The 13,962-nt window shown below is 39.0% G+C and overlaps 1 protein-coding gene across 3 annotated transcripts in view; it reads left to right on the forward strand.

Annotated features, from left to right (window-relative positions):
• The window catches only part of CHCHD3 (coiled-coil-helix-coiled-coil-helix domain containing 3), a 160,748-nt gene that overhangs the window by 119,840 nt on the left and 26,946 nt on the right, over positions 1–13,962 (forward strand). For all 3 annotated transcript variants that reach the window (XM_075516292.1, XM_075516372.1, XM_075516452.1), the window contains exon 6: positions 11,867–11,937. In XM_075516292.1, the coding sequence (XP_075372407.1) occupies positions 11,867–11,937 (71 nt within the window). The remainder of the gene's footprint in view (positions 1–11,866; positions 11,938–13,962) is intronic.

Genomic DNA, 13,962 nt, shown 5'->3' on the forward strand with positions numbered 1-13,962 from the left:
TTTTCCATAGGTCCTGGATTTTTTATTTAGCAGGTTTTTGAGTGAGAAGGCCACCTGCCTTAGTTTTGGCTGCATTTCTTTCAGAAGGCTGTTTCCGAACAGAATGTGTCTGCTGGGATACACTGTTGTAAGAGCATTGAAAAATTCTCACATTAGTTTGATTTAAACATGCTTGGAGCTCGTTTCGTTTCTTGCTTCACTAAATATGAGCATAGTTCTCAATCTAGACTGAGTGTAAACCGTAGTTTTCTTGGATTCAGGTACTTAGCAGTCATCCAAACAAATACATACAACGTTTTTCGCCAAGCAATTTTTTTATATCGCTAGCATTCTTGTTATACCAGTCCTGATATTTCCTCACCGCTTACACATGGTGTTCAAAGCAGCTGCAAAAGACCATCCTTGAAGTACTTCAGTCACTTCATAATCACCAAAAACTACTATCGATACGTAGTTTTTTACAGTTTTGCTTAGCTCTTGTTGTACAGCATCAGCTGTCAGTCAGTATTTTGCGATTGAAAGACTCTCTGCCTTGATATCTTGTAGGTAGTTTGACATGGATCACGAACTTTGCACAGTGAAAGGATGGTCTCTCTGTATTCACCTCCTCTTTACTGACTTGCTGATCCTGACATCATCAAAATCTTTTCACCCGACAGAGATGGGAACAGTCAGATACCAACACTTCAAACATTTGTGCCAGCAATATCCAAAAAAGTTTGTTGGTCTCACCAAATGAAAATATTAAAGTGGTCCTGAATAATAAGCTCATCCTACTTGGATACTGCAGCTCATAATTCCACAATATGAGGGCTTTGGTAGTATCGATCAAACTTGTTCTTGAGTCTCAGTGTAGTATCGGCGTTGGCTGTGCTGAGGCAGTTACCCGAGAAAGTTACCACAACCCAATATCAGTTCAGAAAAACAAAGTTTTCAGTTAAGACAAAAGTACTTAAAGCTGTGATTTAGGGACAGGAGCAAGTCGGTGAGATGACACTGTTGCTGGGGCTGTTGGCTTGAGAGAGATGGAATATTTTAGAATTTCTTTCCAGAACTTTATTCTTGATCTCTTGAGGGTTGGCACGTAAATGTTATTTGTGGCAGCGCTGTGCTTTTCAAAAAATGGTAATCTTGCACTCATTATGCCCTTAGGCAACCAATCTCACTGAGCAGTGATAGTGGTAGATCTAATAAACAAAGCTAAACGCAGCTACTTTCCATTTATTTGAAAGAAGATATAGCTAATCTGTGATTCTCTATATTGGGCTTCTGCCACAAGATGAATTTCACATACAGCTGCAGAGCAGATCGCACATCTACAAGCCAAAATAGATTTTCATTCCGATATCAGATATATCACTGAGTGTAAGCATACATACTCATAGAATTATTTGGATTGGAAAGGGCCTTGGGAGGTCCAACCTCCTGCTCAAAGCAGGATCAACGCTGAGGACAGATGAGGTTGTTCAGTACTTTATCCAGTCAGATCTTTGACGACCTCCAAGGCTGGAGATACCACAGTCTCTTTGGATCCCTGTCCTCCTGCTTAATTATCCTCGGAGGGAAATATTTTTCCTTATATCTGTTTGGAACCTCTTTTGTTTTGATGTACAACCATTGTCGCTTGTTCTCCCACGGCACATCATTAAAGAGCCTGTCTCCGTCTTGATAACCTTCTCTTAGGGCTTTTAAAGCTGCTGTTAGGGTCCTTCAGATCTTCCTCTCCTCCCGGCTAAACAAGTGATGTTCCCTTGGCCTCTCCTCACAGGGGCATGTTCCCCCGCTCTGGTGTCACCTGCAAACTTGGTGAGCATGCACTCCATCTCTGGGTCATTAATAAAGATGTTGAACAGGGATGGCTGCAGTGTAGACCCCTGAGGAACACTACGTGTAGCTGGCCTCCAAGTAGAGCCCGATATAATCCAGCTGAATTTTCACCCATAATTCGCAGAAGCAATTTTCTCTTATTCTTTTGACCGCTTTAATGGGATATCCGTCTGCCGCTGAAAGCTGACTGAGTTTGAAACAGGTCGTGTTTAGAGTGATTTTTCCCAGATCATTCCTCTGACTGCAGAGGATGAGCAACATGATCTTAAAATTATGGCTGCTGCAGTCCATAGGAGAGCTCCCTTGAACTCAGAGCTGTCTCTGTTACAAGTTTGCAGCAACAGCTTCATGGGTAAGCTCAAATTTTCTTTCCTTGAGTCTCTACCACCACTGGACTTTGTAAAAGTTATCCGTGCAGCAGACGAGCTGCAGCTATGTATGAATGTAATAGAAGACTTAAGCTAAGTTGACTTTGTGCTGCTGTAGCGAAAATAGGTATTTTTTTTAAATGATATATACATAATGTACAGCTGTGTGCGTTGAAATAAAATTTTGGGGTATCCTTGTAACCCACAGACAGCCATTCAAGGCTCATGCTGATCCTAGTTTGCTTGTGAGCTGATGCAGTTCCCTATGGTGTGGCTTTTGCTATGCAGAAGTGGCCCATTGGATCTGTATTTAAGAATTAATTCCATAATTCCACAACCAACAAGGGGAATTTTAAATCCTTTATGAATGTGCTGTTCCTGGTGCTGCAGTCTGTACCCAGTGCCACTGGGAGAAAGTATTCCTCAACTTAAATTTCTTGGGCATCCCCCCTGGCAGCAGCAATACCCATTCCTATATGCCTCAAAGATGGCACTTGGCAACTTGATATGTTCGTATGCCGTTTTGGGGGGAAAGTCTGCTTTAGGACGTGGAGAAATAATACCTTAGGTACGTTGGTACCTTAGGGTACTTAGGGAGAACGTAATTTATAATGTGTAACAGTGAAAGGGGTGAGACTGAGAAGGAAAGTTGTAAATAGGAATCATTTAGATGAGGCATCTTGTCATCAGCGGGAGACGTAAATATAGTTGTGCATTTACACGTGCATCTGTAAGATGGAGAACATTTGTATTAAAGACTGTATTACAATTACATGCAGATTAGATGCTTGGCTGAATAGCTGTAAGAACTTTGAATAGATTTGTCCTTTTCACAAAGGTTTTCATTTTCTTTGGCAGCTCTGAGTGTTAACAAATTAGAGATCAATGTTCTACTAGGGCAGAAAAGTGAAGTGAAGCATATCTTGGGAGAAACTTTAGAAACATTAATAGTTGCAGTTAAAGGTATTAGTTAGTGGTGCCTGAAAAACAGAATTGGAAATTCAAAAGAAAAGGTCAAAGAATATGCTATTTTCCCCATTTTCTGCTAATAACTGAGACAAGTACTGTGCCCCACTTGCTGCGCACCGAATGTATACTCTTCAACAAACACATGTCACGAAATCAAACAAATGATGTTGGGAAGTGAATTGTCTTCTTGCAGAACATTTGCCAAGATACAGCATGTGTTTCTCCTTTGTTTTCTTTGTTTGAGTGGGTTGTAGGACTGTCTCTTTCTCTGGCATCTTCAGCACCGTTTTGGATACCTGTTTGCTTTTTTTATCCCTCTGTAGAAACAGGTATGTGGTGGCATGGGTGTCCAAAGTCCTCCCTTCAGTCCCTAATAGTTCAGACATCTATTCTATCAGAGGGGCACTCTGGTCCAGAGCCAATTTCTTCCAGGACGTAAGGGGGAGATGAAGCTTTATAAAGGCTTGGGACTAAAGGGCAGAAAAGAAGGAGTTGCACTTGAATTTGAGCCAACACAGGAAATGTGTAGCTCTAGGCAAACTCCACCAAAATCCTGAAAATCGGTCTTAGCCTTAACTTCCTTACCATCCGGATGCCCTCTCTAGGCTTAGTCCAGGATCCCAGATGGTTACCTTAGCTTTTTTTGAATTTTGGGGCTTCTCTTTCAGTTTGTCTCCTCTCTCCCTGGCTTGCAGCTACTTTTCCCACTTCTTGCATATAAGAAGTTCTCTGCTATGAAAGCATGTCCCCTGATGTGTCCATGCATCTTTAGTCTGTGACTATTTCTGAGTTGTCCTGAACATCCTCGTTATGTGGTCAAAGTCTCTGGTCAAGGGATCTCTTGGGTGCTTCTCTGGAGGTTACCTTTGTGCTGCACTTCAGAATTGGAAAACTGGTTTGCTTTGGGCAGCAACCATTCTTTTATGGAAAGACACTCCATTTGAGTAGATTTTCATAAAAGCTGAATGCCTTATTATTTTCAGCCCTATGACAGGTACAGAGAACTTTCTGGTCCATCAAGTGGGTTCTGATAAAGGCAAAACAATACGAAAGGCAATCAGTCCCCTCATTCAAAAAGGAGCTCGTAAAAGGATGTAAAAACCCCAACAGGAGCAGAAGCCATAAGCTGTACATAGGTTCCCTGCGTGTGGAGTTGAACATCCTTCATTTCATCTCTGGAGTCGAAAAATGCAACAATTGGCTGAATAGTGCAGCTGGACCAGATGAGAGAAGTCATAACTGGTATAAAAAATAACTTACCTAAAAAATTGAGCAAAGGCCTGATCTGATGACATTTAAGAAGAAATTACTTCATTCATATATCATTTTAATAGCATTTGAGGTAAAATAAAGATGCAGTATTACTTGGGAATCTGTATGATGTTATACGCTTGGTTTTCCATAGCTTATTAAAATCAATTCAGAGACAAATAAAGGTTTTTAATTCAAATAAAGATGCCATAAAAATGGTTATATATTTATAAAGCTGTAATTTAATGTAATTTGGAACTGGGATGTATGCACACTACAGTAGGTAGTTTTACTCTCTTTTTGTTATTTCCCCTTCCTCAATTCCTCCTCTTCTTGCTCAGTCGTTGCTTTTAGTGGCAGCTTCACAGATCAAGCATGACTGGGTGTTTTAAGGCTATTTCTTCTAACAGTTAATCTTGCCTTTTTCTTTATAATCCACATGGTCTACTTCATAGTTTGCATAACGGTGGGGCATGATCTAGTGATCATACACCTTTCATGGTCCCCTCCGGTACCCCAAAGACACTCCTGCGTGGGTTTCCTTTGCACAGCTGCTGTAATAGGTCCCTTTGGACAGCGGTGGCCGTGTCTGGCTGCTTGTCCCTCCTTTGCAGCACCAGAACAGAAAGGGGACTGGGGCAGTCTTGAGGCTGGATTCAAATCTGTGAAGCAACTTTATAGGCATAAGAGCTATTCCTTCCTTCTGACTTTGGAAATTTCTTTTAAGGCTGTATAGATGCGTGTCAACAGAACGAATAAAACAAAATGCTTCATATTATCCACAAATGGGTTCGTAAAAGATACTGAGATGAAGTGGCCAGAAGTTCAATTAAGGGATAAAAGAAAACTTAACTTCAGCAGAAATGGATTAAAAAGAGGCAAAGAAAACTTTCCAATTTGCCATTCAGGGAACATGATAATCTTTGCCTGCTGATGCTTTGAGTCCTTCCGTGGGGGAGGATGACAAGGAAAAAGAAGTCTTTAAATTAAAAATTCTCCCCTGATTCTCAAAGGTGCCAAACAGCCCAAGCTCTTCGTTCCTTTGGTGGGTGGAGCAGGTGCTGAGCTGCTCTGAAGTCAAGCTGTGCTCATTTTTGTCTTTCACAGCACTAACTTGAAGCAAAGGCCAGATTTGTCTCTTTTGTATGGAAGTCACACGTCTTTTTCTTTGTCAAATAAACTGTTAACTACATAACTATTAAATTAAAAAAAAAAACCCTTAAATAGGTTGCATGAATGTTACTCTCATATTGAATCTGTTCAGGGCTTTAAGAGCCAGGGGGGCTTAAAAGAGAAATTTCAATGCCAAAAAGAAGTCATGGAATGTCTGCAGTAAAAACAGTTTCAGCACATTTGTAATGAAATAGTGCATATAGGTGATGTATCTTTAGTGAAATTAAATGAGGGCTCTCAAGTTCTCCTGCTTCTTTTGATAACCTTTTATCAGCTTGGATGACACAAGATCCTTCAGAACTTTATCTGGCTGAAAATCTGAAGATTTTTCAGCAGAGACTAAAACATGCACTTCTGCTTTGAGGTCCCACATGCAGACAAAACAGCTGACCTTCTGAGGTTCTGTAGGAATTTATTTTCTTACACAGACCTTTGAAAAGAGATCTGTCTAGCAAAATAATTCTTCTCCTATTCCTCCACAATATGTTCTTTAAGAAGCTCCTGCACCTACTTTTGTTTGGGGAAGATTATTTTAGGGGCAAACATGATGAAAATACTTTTGCCCGTGGTCAGATCTCATTTTTCTCTACCTGAATTATAGCATTATTTATACTTGCTGTGGCTCTGTGTATTTATCGGGGGAAATTGGAAGGATTTAAAATTAAAATTCATGTCCTCTTTTCTTTAGCTTCTCTTCCACAATGCCAGCCTACGCTTCTCTCTGTTCCCTTTTTTGAAGGTAGCTCTTAAAAAAGCACTTCTTCCCCAAGAACGACAAATCCTAATCTTTCTTTTCAAAGAAGGGTACTAAGTGAAAGGCATAGAAAATACTACTTGTCACTCGATTTGGTTGCACTCTATGTGTTACCTTTGGGCCATAAACCCTTCAGTAAGTAACTTAACATGTGGTGGCCCTATTCAGGTCAATTAGATTAAAGTCACATGTGAAATTAGTTGCTTGACTAAGCACTAGGAGTTTGCAGGGTTTTGTTGTTTTTTGTTTTTTTTTTTTCAACAAAACTCCTCTGAATGGCTTACTGCCTGTATGGTAACTAACAGAAGGTTACAATATTTAAAAAAAAAAAAAAAAAAGAAATTAATAGGTAATTTTGGAACTGCATTTTAAGAATTTTCTTTAGGGAAGCTAAAATTGGGCAGAGTTTGGATGTTTTCTGGGATCTGGATTTTGCCATTCCTGGGAAAGTGTGCCTGAGCTCGTCCCACTTCAGCAGGATAGTTGATATTCCTATAAAAATATCAATTTACACATTTATTAAAACAGTGGTCTCCCTCCTCTGGCTCATATTTTGCTTATCTTACCAAAACCTTCTGCCATACAGATTCAGGTGGGTAAGTAGAGAAAAATAGTATTTCCTACAGTGTATTTATGTGCTTGATGCTACCGCCCAAGTGCTAGCGAAGGTTGAGGATTACTCGCTCCTTGAGAACTGTCACTCTTGGACTGTCAAAATACATGGTGACCAGGGCAAAACCCAGATGGCCAGAAGAACAGCCCAAGTACAATGTACTGTGCCAACATCGTGAGACTGAGAGGGATGGGAGGCTTCAGCTGAGGACATCAGAGGCAGAGCCTGAAAGAACGGGACGGGGTACAAAAAGTTAAAGAGGCTGTGAGAAGGCAGAAGTCGGTTAACACGAGTCTCTCCTCTGTTGGAGGTACGGGGTAGGAAATACAGTCAAGAGTAGGCTGATGGAAGAATATGCTGTCTGGATTGAGGGAACAGAGCAGAGAGGTTGATAGCTATTGGGAGTATCAGTATCTGTAAGAGAGCTTGGCCAGCAGAAGTCAATCCTACCTACTGCTTTATTAGTTTGGGTAGAACAGGACTGTCTTGAAGATCTCAAGCATCATAATTTTCCAGGTGATGCAAGCTCTGTGTCATGATTTTACATCATGGCATTTCTACCATTTGGTGGATTTCTCTTTTCTCTTCCCCCGGCCTGCTCTTCACCAATTAATTTTTTTTAAGCTTTCCCCACTGAATGAATAGCCAAGTGCTAAAATCAAATACTTGCAAGTTGTAAAGTGTCAGCACAGAAAGCAGTGGGCTTCTTCAGATGACATGGACCTCTAATGTATTGCCATACCTGCTCCTGTAATTGCTGGGGTTCCCCCATAAGACCCTACTTAGTGTGCACAGCATCCATTATTTATTTCACAGCATTGAAACTTTGAAAAATTACCAGTTTCTAATAGACCTTTCTGTGTTACTATTCCCATAATATTAAAGAAATGAAAATAAATTCCCTAATTCCTGTGGAACATAATTAAGGCTAAAGTTCTTTATGCATGGAAAAAGCATAGTGACTAATGATCACAAGTACCTTTTGCGCTCAGTAAGAGGTTAGGTAAGGCATGATGTCTTGGAATCCTTAGCTTTTTCTGGCGTTTCGTGTGTTGGAAATAGGACTCTTGCTTATTGATTATGGCTGTTCAGATCTGGCATGCTGGGTTCACCCCTGCTGCCAGTCATGGTGCAGTTTGGGGCATACCCCTAGGACTAGATTTCAGTCATTGTATGTGCTGGAGGATCACCCAGCATCACCGTGTGCCTGTTCTGCTCTTTATCCTTCACATGCGCTGTTAATCCGTGCCAGAGTCCTGCGCTGGATGAGTATTTGGTCTGGTCCAGTACATCAATTTTTATTATAAAGGTGGGCAGTGTTTCTTCAGTCAAGTAGATGGAAAATGAGAAGCATACACACAAGTGGGTTAATTTCCCCCAACTTTAGTAGCTTTAAAGTTAATTGCCTATTTTAAGTTAGTTATTCAGGCCCCCATTGAGTCGGCAGCAAGAGAGTAAATTCATGTCATCCTGAATACTCTGTGAGGTGGGTGGGATCTGCTAGCCAGCAACCTCTGTGATTCTGGAGCACACCTCAGTGATCAGTTTAGACTAGATACTTGACTTTGAAGAAGTTAAGGTTTAGTCATCAAGAACCAAATTTGCCGCTGTATTTTGATATTGAAGTCAAGCAACATGCCCACATCGTGCAAGAACCCCATAACAGATACAGAAATAGCGTCTTCTGCATAATCTGGGGTGATGATTAATTGCCATAACCCTGACACTTCTGTTCCCTCTTGGAAGTTCCTAGCGTCTTTTCGTAACACGCTTCCTACACTTTCATACTTCTTGCAACAAAGGAGACCATAAAGGTCTGCGGAAAACCATCTTTTTGTTATACAGCAACAGAGAATACTATAAAGAGGGGAGGATGCTGTGTAACTGTAAGTGAAGACTGTTTTATAATGCATGTGCCTGAGGGACCTGAATCAAAGATACAAAGGAACTTGGTTGTAGTATTTGCTACCATTTTAGTGGCTTATTTAGTTAAAAGAGTCCAAGAATATATAGAGAGTGTATGTATCTGGAATGTAATAAAAATAGCTGAGCTTTGTATGTTTGTGCACACGGTGCTTGATACAGAATGGTAGGTGGTATTGCATCCCTGTTCCCTTCCCTCTGTCCTCCCCACCCCTGCACACTTTGGGGAGAAAACAGCTCCATTTGGAGTATCTGCTGGAACTCGTGAAGATCCACAGGCCTGATCCAGAGCTACTCTCTGATGGTCTGCCACTGCTGCTAACCTGAGAATTGGATCGTAGCTTTTTTCCTCTACTTTGAGTTGAACAGTACATGAATATGAAGATTATATAGACAATGTAAATACATATATGTATTTATCTGGAAACTGAGGAAATTATTTATGTTGACAGTGCTATGTTACAGCACCATTTTTTTCTGTATTTAGAGAAATGACCACTGCACTCTTATCCTGAGGATTAGGGAGAACTTCTAAAATGAAACTTCATCTCTGGATTATAGAGAGTGTATCTCTAAGAGAGAACCTGAGTGAATTTCAAAGGAAGATCTGATCCAAGAAACATGGCACACTTTATCTAAGATACCAAATGATTTCTTGATAGCTTGAGTCTACTGTAGGATTAAAACCTCTTGGCATATATAACAGCTCAGCTGATCACTTGAACTGCAATTAAAAAGTAGAACAAGTACACTCAGAATATTGTTTTTGTGTCAGAAATGCTCCTTCATGCTTGAAAATGATAAAAAATTGCAATCGATCCTTACAACTGTTGTGTTCATCTTTATTGATCAGGCAAAAGAAAGATAAATCGCAGCCCAAATAAGATTATAGTAAATGTTAGCATCGTAGGGGACTGTAGGATGATAGAGAGCTATTCATCATCTGAAATGGTGACCTGTCCACACTCGCACCGTAGTCAGCCTGCTGTCTAATCGCATACCTATTGATTTCATCTACGTCCAAGGAACCTGGATGTGACTGTCATTGGGCAGCTGAGATTGCTAAATGCAAGGGGGTCACTGGTGTGAGGAGGATTTCATTTTCATTTTCTTACTGACCAACAATGATTTATGAAAAAATAAATGACCCCAAGTCACATGCATGGAAACCTTGGTTCCAGTACAAATGAATTATTAGGTCTGAATCTCAGAAGCAAGAGTGCAGTAGACCACCGTGCTCTTTGTGATCTGTGCATGACCTTTGACTGCAGTGGATGTTACACAATTTGTTATAATTTGTGGTAAAATATTAGACTTGCAATACAATTCTACCCGTGCCCAGAGCTGGTATTCTTCTTCAGTGATTTCTGTACATTTCAAGATTGTAATTCACAAGGAAGAACCTTGGAATATGAGACCATCAAATGGAAAGGAAAAATGGTTTTTTCCTTTTATTTTTGTAGATAGCGCTGCCTCTTTTGGAGTTTCCGTCAAGCGTTTTTGCTGTAGTGGCTCTCTTACCTGCATTCCTCAACATAATTTGGCACAGATAAATGTTGCTCAGGGTATGTTTACTAACCCAATGATAAAGGAGACTATGTCATCTTTGACTTTTACAAAAGAGTGATCTCACCAGTTACAGGGTTTTTAAATTTTTTTTCCCCTAACAATGTTTTAGGTATATTGCTTTTTCATACATCAATGTCTTAAATAAATAAAACTGCTTACTTTACCCAAAATAAAACTGGAATGATGCTTTCTATGGACTGCATTGTGCCATCCACGTATGTTACATGTTTTAAAGATGCGAAATCGTGTTGTGGCATGAATAATTTTAAACCATGGTAGTAATAGTTAGATTGTTAAAATATGGATTCAAAATGTTTTTTATGTAATCATGCAGTGTGTGATTGTAAGAGTTTTGTTGCCATGTTAACGTGACTCCCTGGGATGCCAGATGACTCAAGAGCTGCAAAGCTATGGAAGAGTTCTTGCAAGTGCCAACAAAACCTTTCTACATCTCCACGACCTGTTTGCCCCACCATTCAGAGAAAAATGGAATTAGAGAACTTTTGAACTGCTTTAACTTTTCTTTATTCCTCCAACTGTGAAGCCAGGTGCCTTAGTTATTACATCTTCAGTCCAACTGTGCTAAGGCTATAAAAACCTCTTTACAAATGCCAAGTATATATTATCTAGACATGAAGCATCACAACATTATAGTGATTTGTCTTTGAATATCCTACATCCCACTGAGAAACTTTACCATTTTTAAGTGTAGAAAAGTTTTATTGCTTGATGATTCAATCTTGTCTTGCTTGCATTTTGGGAATTAATGATTTGGTGGAACGGAGTGAAAGGCGTTCCTGGGTTCAGGGGAGATGAAAATATGTTCTGAAGCTGCCTGATTTTAAAAATTAAAATTAGTAACTGATTGAAGTGACCTGGAAGTTTGGAATGTTAAAATAACTCACTGCGAGAGGCATTATCAAGACAAAAGAGCAAAAGAGAAAGTCAAGCCATAGTTAATTTATTGTGCAACTTTGAAGTTTGACTCGAGTATCACCTGCAAACTAGAAGGGCTTATGTGTGTAAGTAACACAAACAGGGACATGCAAAGAAGTAAGGATTCAATATTTGGATTTTTTTTTCTTCTTTTTTTTTTTTTCTAATGGAGAAGCTTCAAAGGCTCCAGCAGCACCTAGTGCTAAATACATGATTCTTACCCCATGTGTCTTTACAGTTTCCTCCCTGAGGGCATCTCCCATCTCTTTTGCATAACCTTCCAGAACCAAGAGGACAGACTTATTTAAAAAAACACCAAAAGAAAAAGAAAAAGTCATCTCTGATTTGAGGGTTAGGTTTGGGGTTTTGTTGGAGCAACTTAGATGGATAAAATATCTAAATTAGCATTATTTACTAGATATTAGCATGCATATAAATGATACTATATGAAATCTGTTTTTTTTTTTTCCCCCAACTTTCCAGAGTGCCCAGTTCTACAAAGTTACCACGGAGCAATACCAAAAAGCTGCCGATGAAGTGTCAGCTCGGTTCAAGTAAGTCTTTTCTACCATTGTTTTTGAGCCTGGCAGCTAGATGAGTTCTTATCCACATTAAAATTCACAATAATTCCCCTTCCCCCATCATAGATCCTATCAGTCTGTGCTGGTTATTGAAATGAGAAAATTTTGAAGAATTTGGAAGCCAGTGCATGGTAACCATAAGCTGCATAGAAATTGGATGTGCAGTTAGTAACGTACTAATTAATTTATATTTGATAAGGTGCATGAAATATTCTAAAAATATATTCCTTAACATTTTTTCTCTAGTGGAGAACCAAAAATGTAGTTCCAACTTTGCATTACAATAGTATTCATCCTGTGCTTACATGATGTGAAAGGATTTAAATTAGCAACTTCACTTTGCCCTTAACAGTGAAGGTCAAATTAAATAATTTTTATTAGTCCTGAGGATGGTTAAATGAAGATATAGTAATTGATGGATCAAAGTGACTCTGACCCTTAGCCTTGGACTCTTCCCTTTCTGCTGGTTCATCCATTAGGCAGAAGGTTCCATTTATCATTTTAGTAAGGATACAGAGAACTTTTTACAACCTTTTAGTCTCAGCGGTAACCAAGAAATGCTGTATAAAATGAATTATTCTGTGACAATTTTTAGGTTTGTGGAGGGATTTTCTTTTGTTTTGGGTTTTGTTTTGTTTTTTGATGAGCAAGAAGAGAAAAGGCCTTTTTGAGCTGCTGGTAATGATATAAATAAAGTTCTTAACTGTAAGATAAAAATCATTTTATCTCTTAATATCATGAATTGTTAAACATTCTCTAGTGTATATGTAAAGTCTTTGTGCTGGTTAATGGTGCAGTGTATATTGAGGACTGAATTCATTTGTCCCTTAAACAAGAGAGACAGAATGACCATTGACTCAAGGTCTGACTTAAGCATAATTTGGAGGGTTTTCCATTATGAATGGGAAGCCTGGTATGTTGTTACTCCTTGTCATTTTTTTTCCATCTGTGATAAGATTCCCATCAAGGGGGTATTTCCCCTTCCTTTGTTACAGTGGGGTATTTTCAGGTTTTGAAATCTAATTATTGCCTAATCTGACTTTCATTATTCCAAAACAAGCTTTTATTGTGATTTGAAGTAGTCGTTGATAGCTCTAGGTGATTATTGCAGTCAGAGGTGGGAACTGATTTTGGGTGTGGGTTTTTTCCCCCTAATATATAAATAATATATAAATAATTTCCTAAGTAAATCAAATGTTTTTGGGTTCCTTTTTGCACAGACGGAGCTGGTAGATATAGCAGGGACCAGTCTTTAGCATCAGGCAATATCTAAGAATTTTAAGAAAGCCATTTTGAAGGACGTATCAGTCTATCTGCATAAACCAAAGAGTATTTAATGAAAAGGGATTTGGAGAGGGAATCGGAGATTCCTAACACTTGATTGGTGTTTTCTGAATTTTCTAGAGACTAAAGGTATAAATAGAAATCACCTGTTTGACTAGTCTTCACTGTAATGCCATTACTGAAATTGCTGTCCTTCCTTTGCACTTCAAGCCAAATTTTCTGAAAAATTACTTTGAGCTTTTTGAATAGTGGATCTGGTTTTGGTCCATTGCCTTAAAAAAACAAAAAGAAAACATGAAAAGAAAGGTATCTGAAGTATATGCATAAATTGCAGTAGATTTGATAAAGTGCATGAAATAGCAATACTACTTTATAATATAAAAGTCTTCCTTATATAAAATCCTTTTAAATGCCATGTCTTTTTATTGAAGGTTTAAATTCAGTAGATGTTATTTTATCACTGCCTTTTGTATGTAGCTTGATGGATAAATTATGAATGATTTAGTGAAACCTAAAGATGATGCTCTTTTGGTGTCACCAGGCACTTCTCATGTTCAGTTTAATTGCATGTGAGCATTGAGGACAGGGTTTCAAGCAACGGTGTTTAAAGAGCTTGTTTAATTGGCTGTAAAAGAAGAATTAAATAAGGTTGAACTGCTAAATTTTATTAGTGCATAAACCGATGTGCTGCACGACAGTGTGATTTCAGGTTCT

Source organism: Mycteria americana, chromosome 1, assembly GCF_035582795.1.
Source record: "Mycteria americana isolate JAX WOST 10 ecotype Jacksonville Zoo and Gardens chromosome 1, USCA_MyAme_1.0, whole genome shotgun sequence".
In the NCBI taxonomy this organism is placed as follows: Eukaryota; Metazoa; Chordata; class Aves; order Ciconiiformes; family Ciconiidae; genus Mycteria; species Mycteria americana.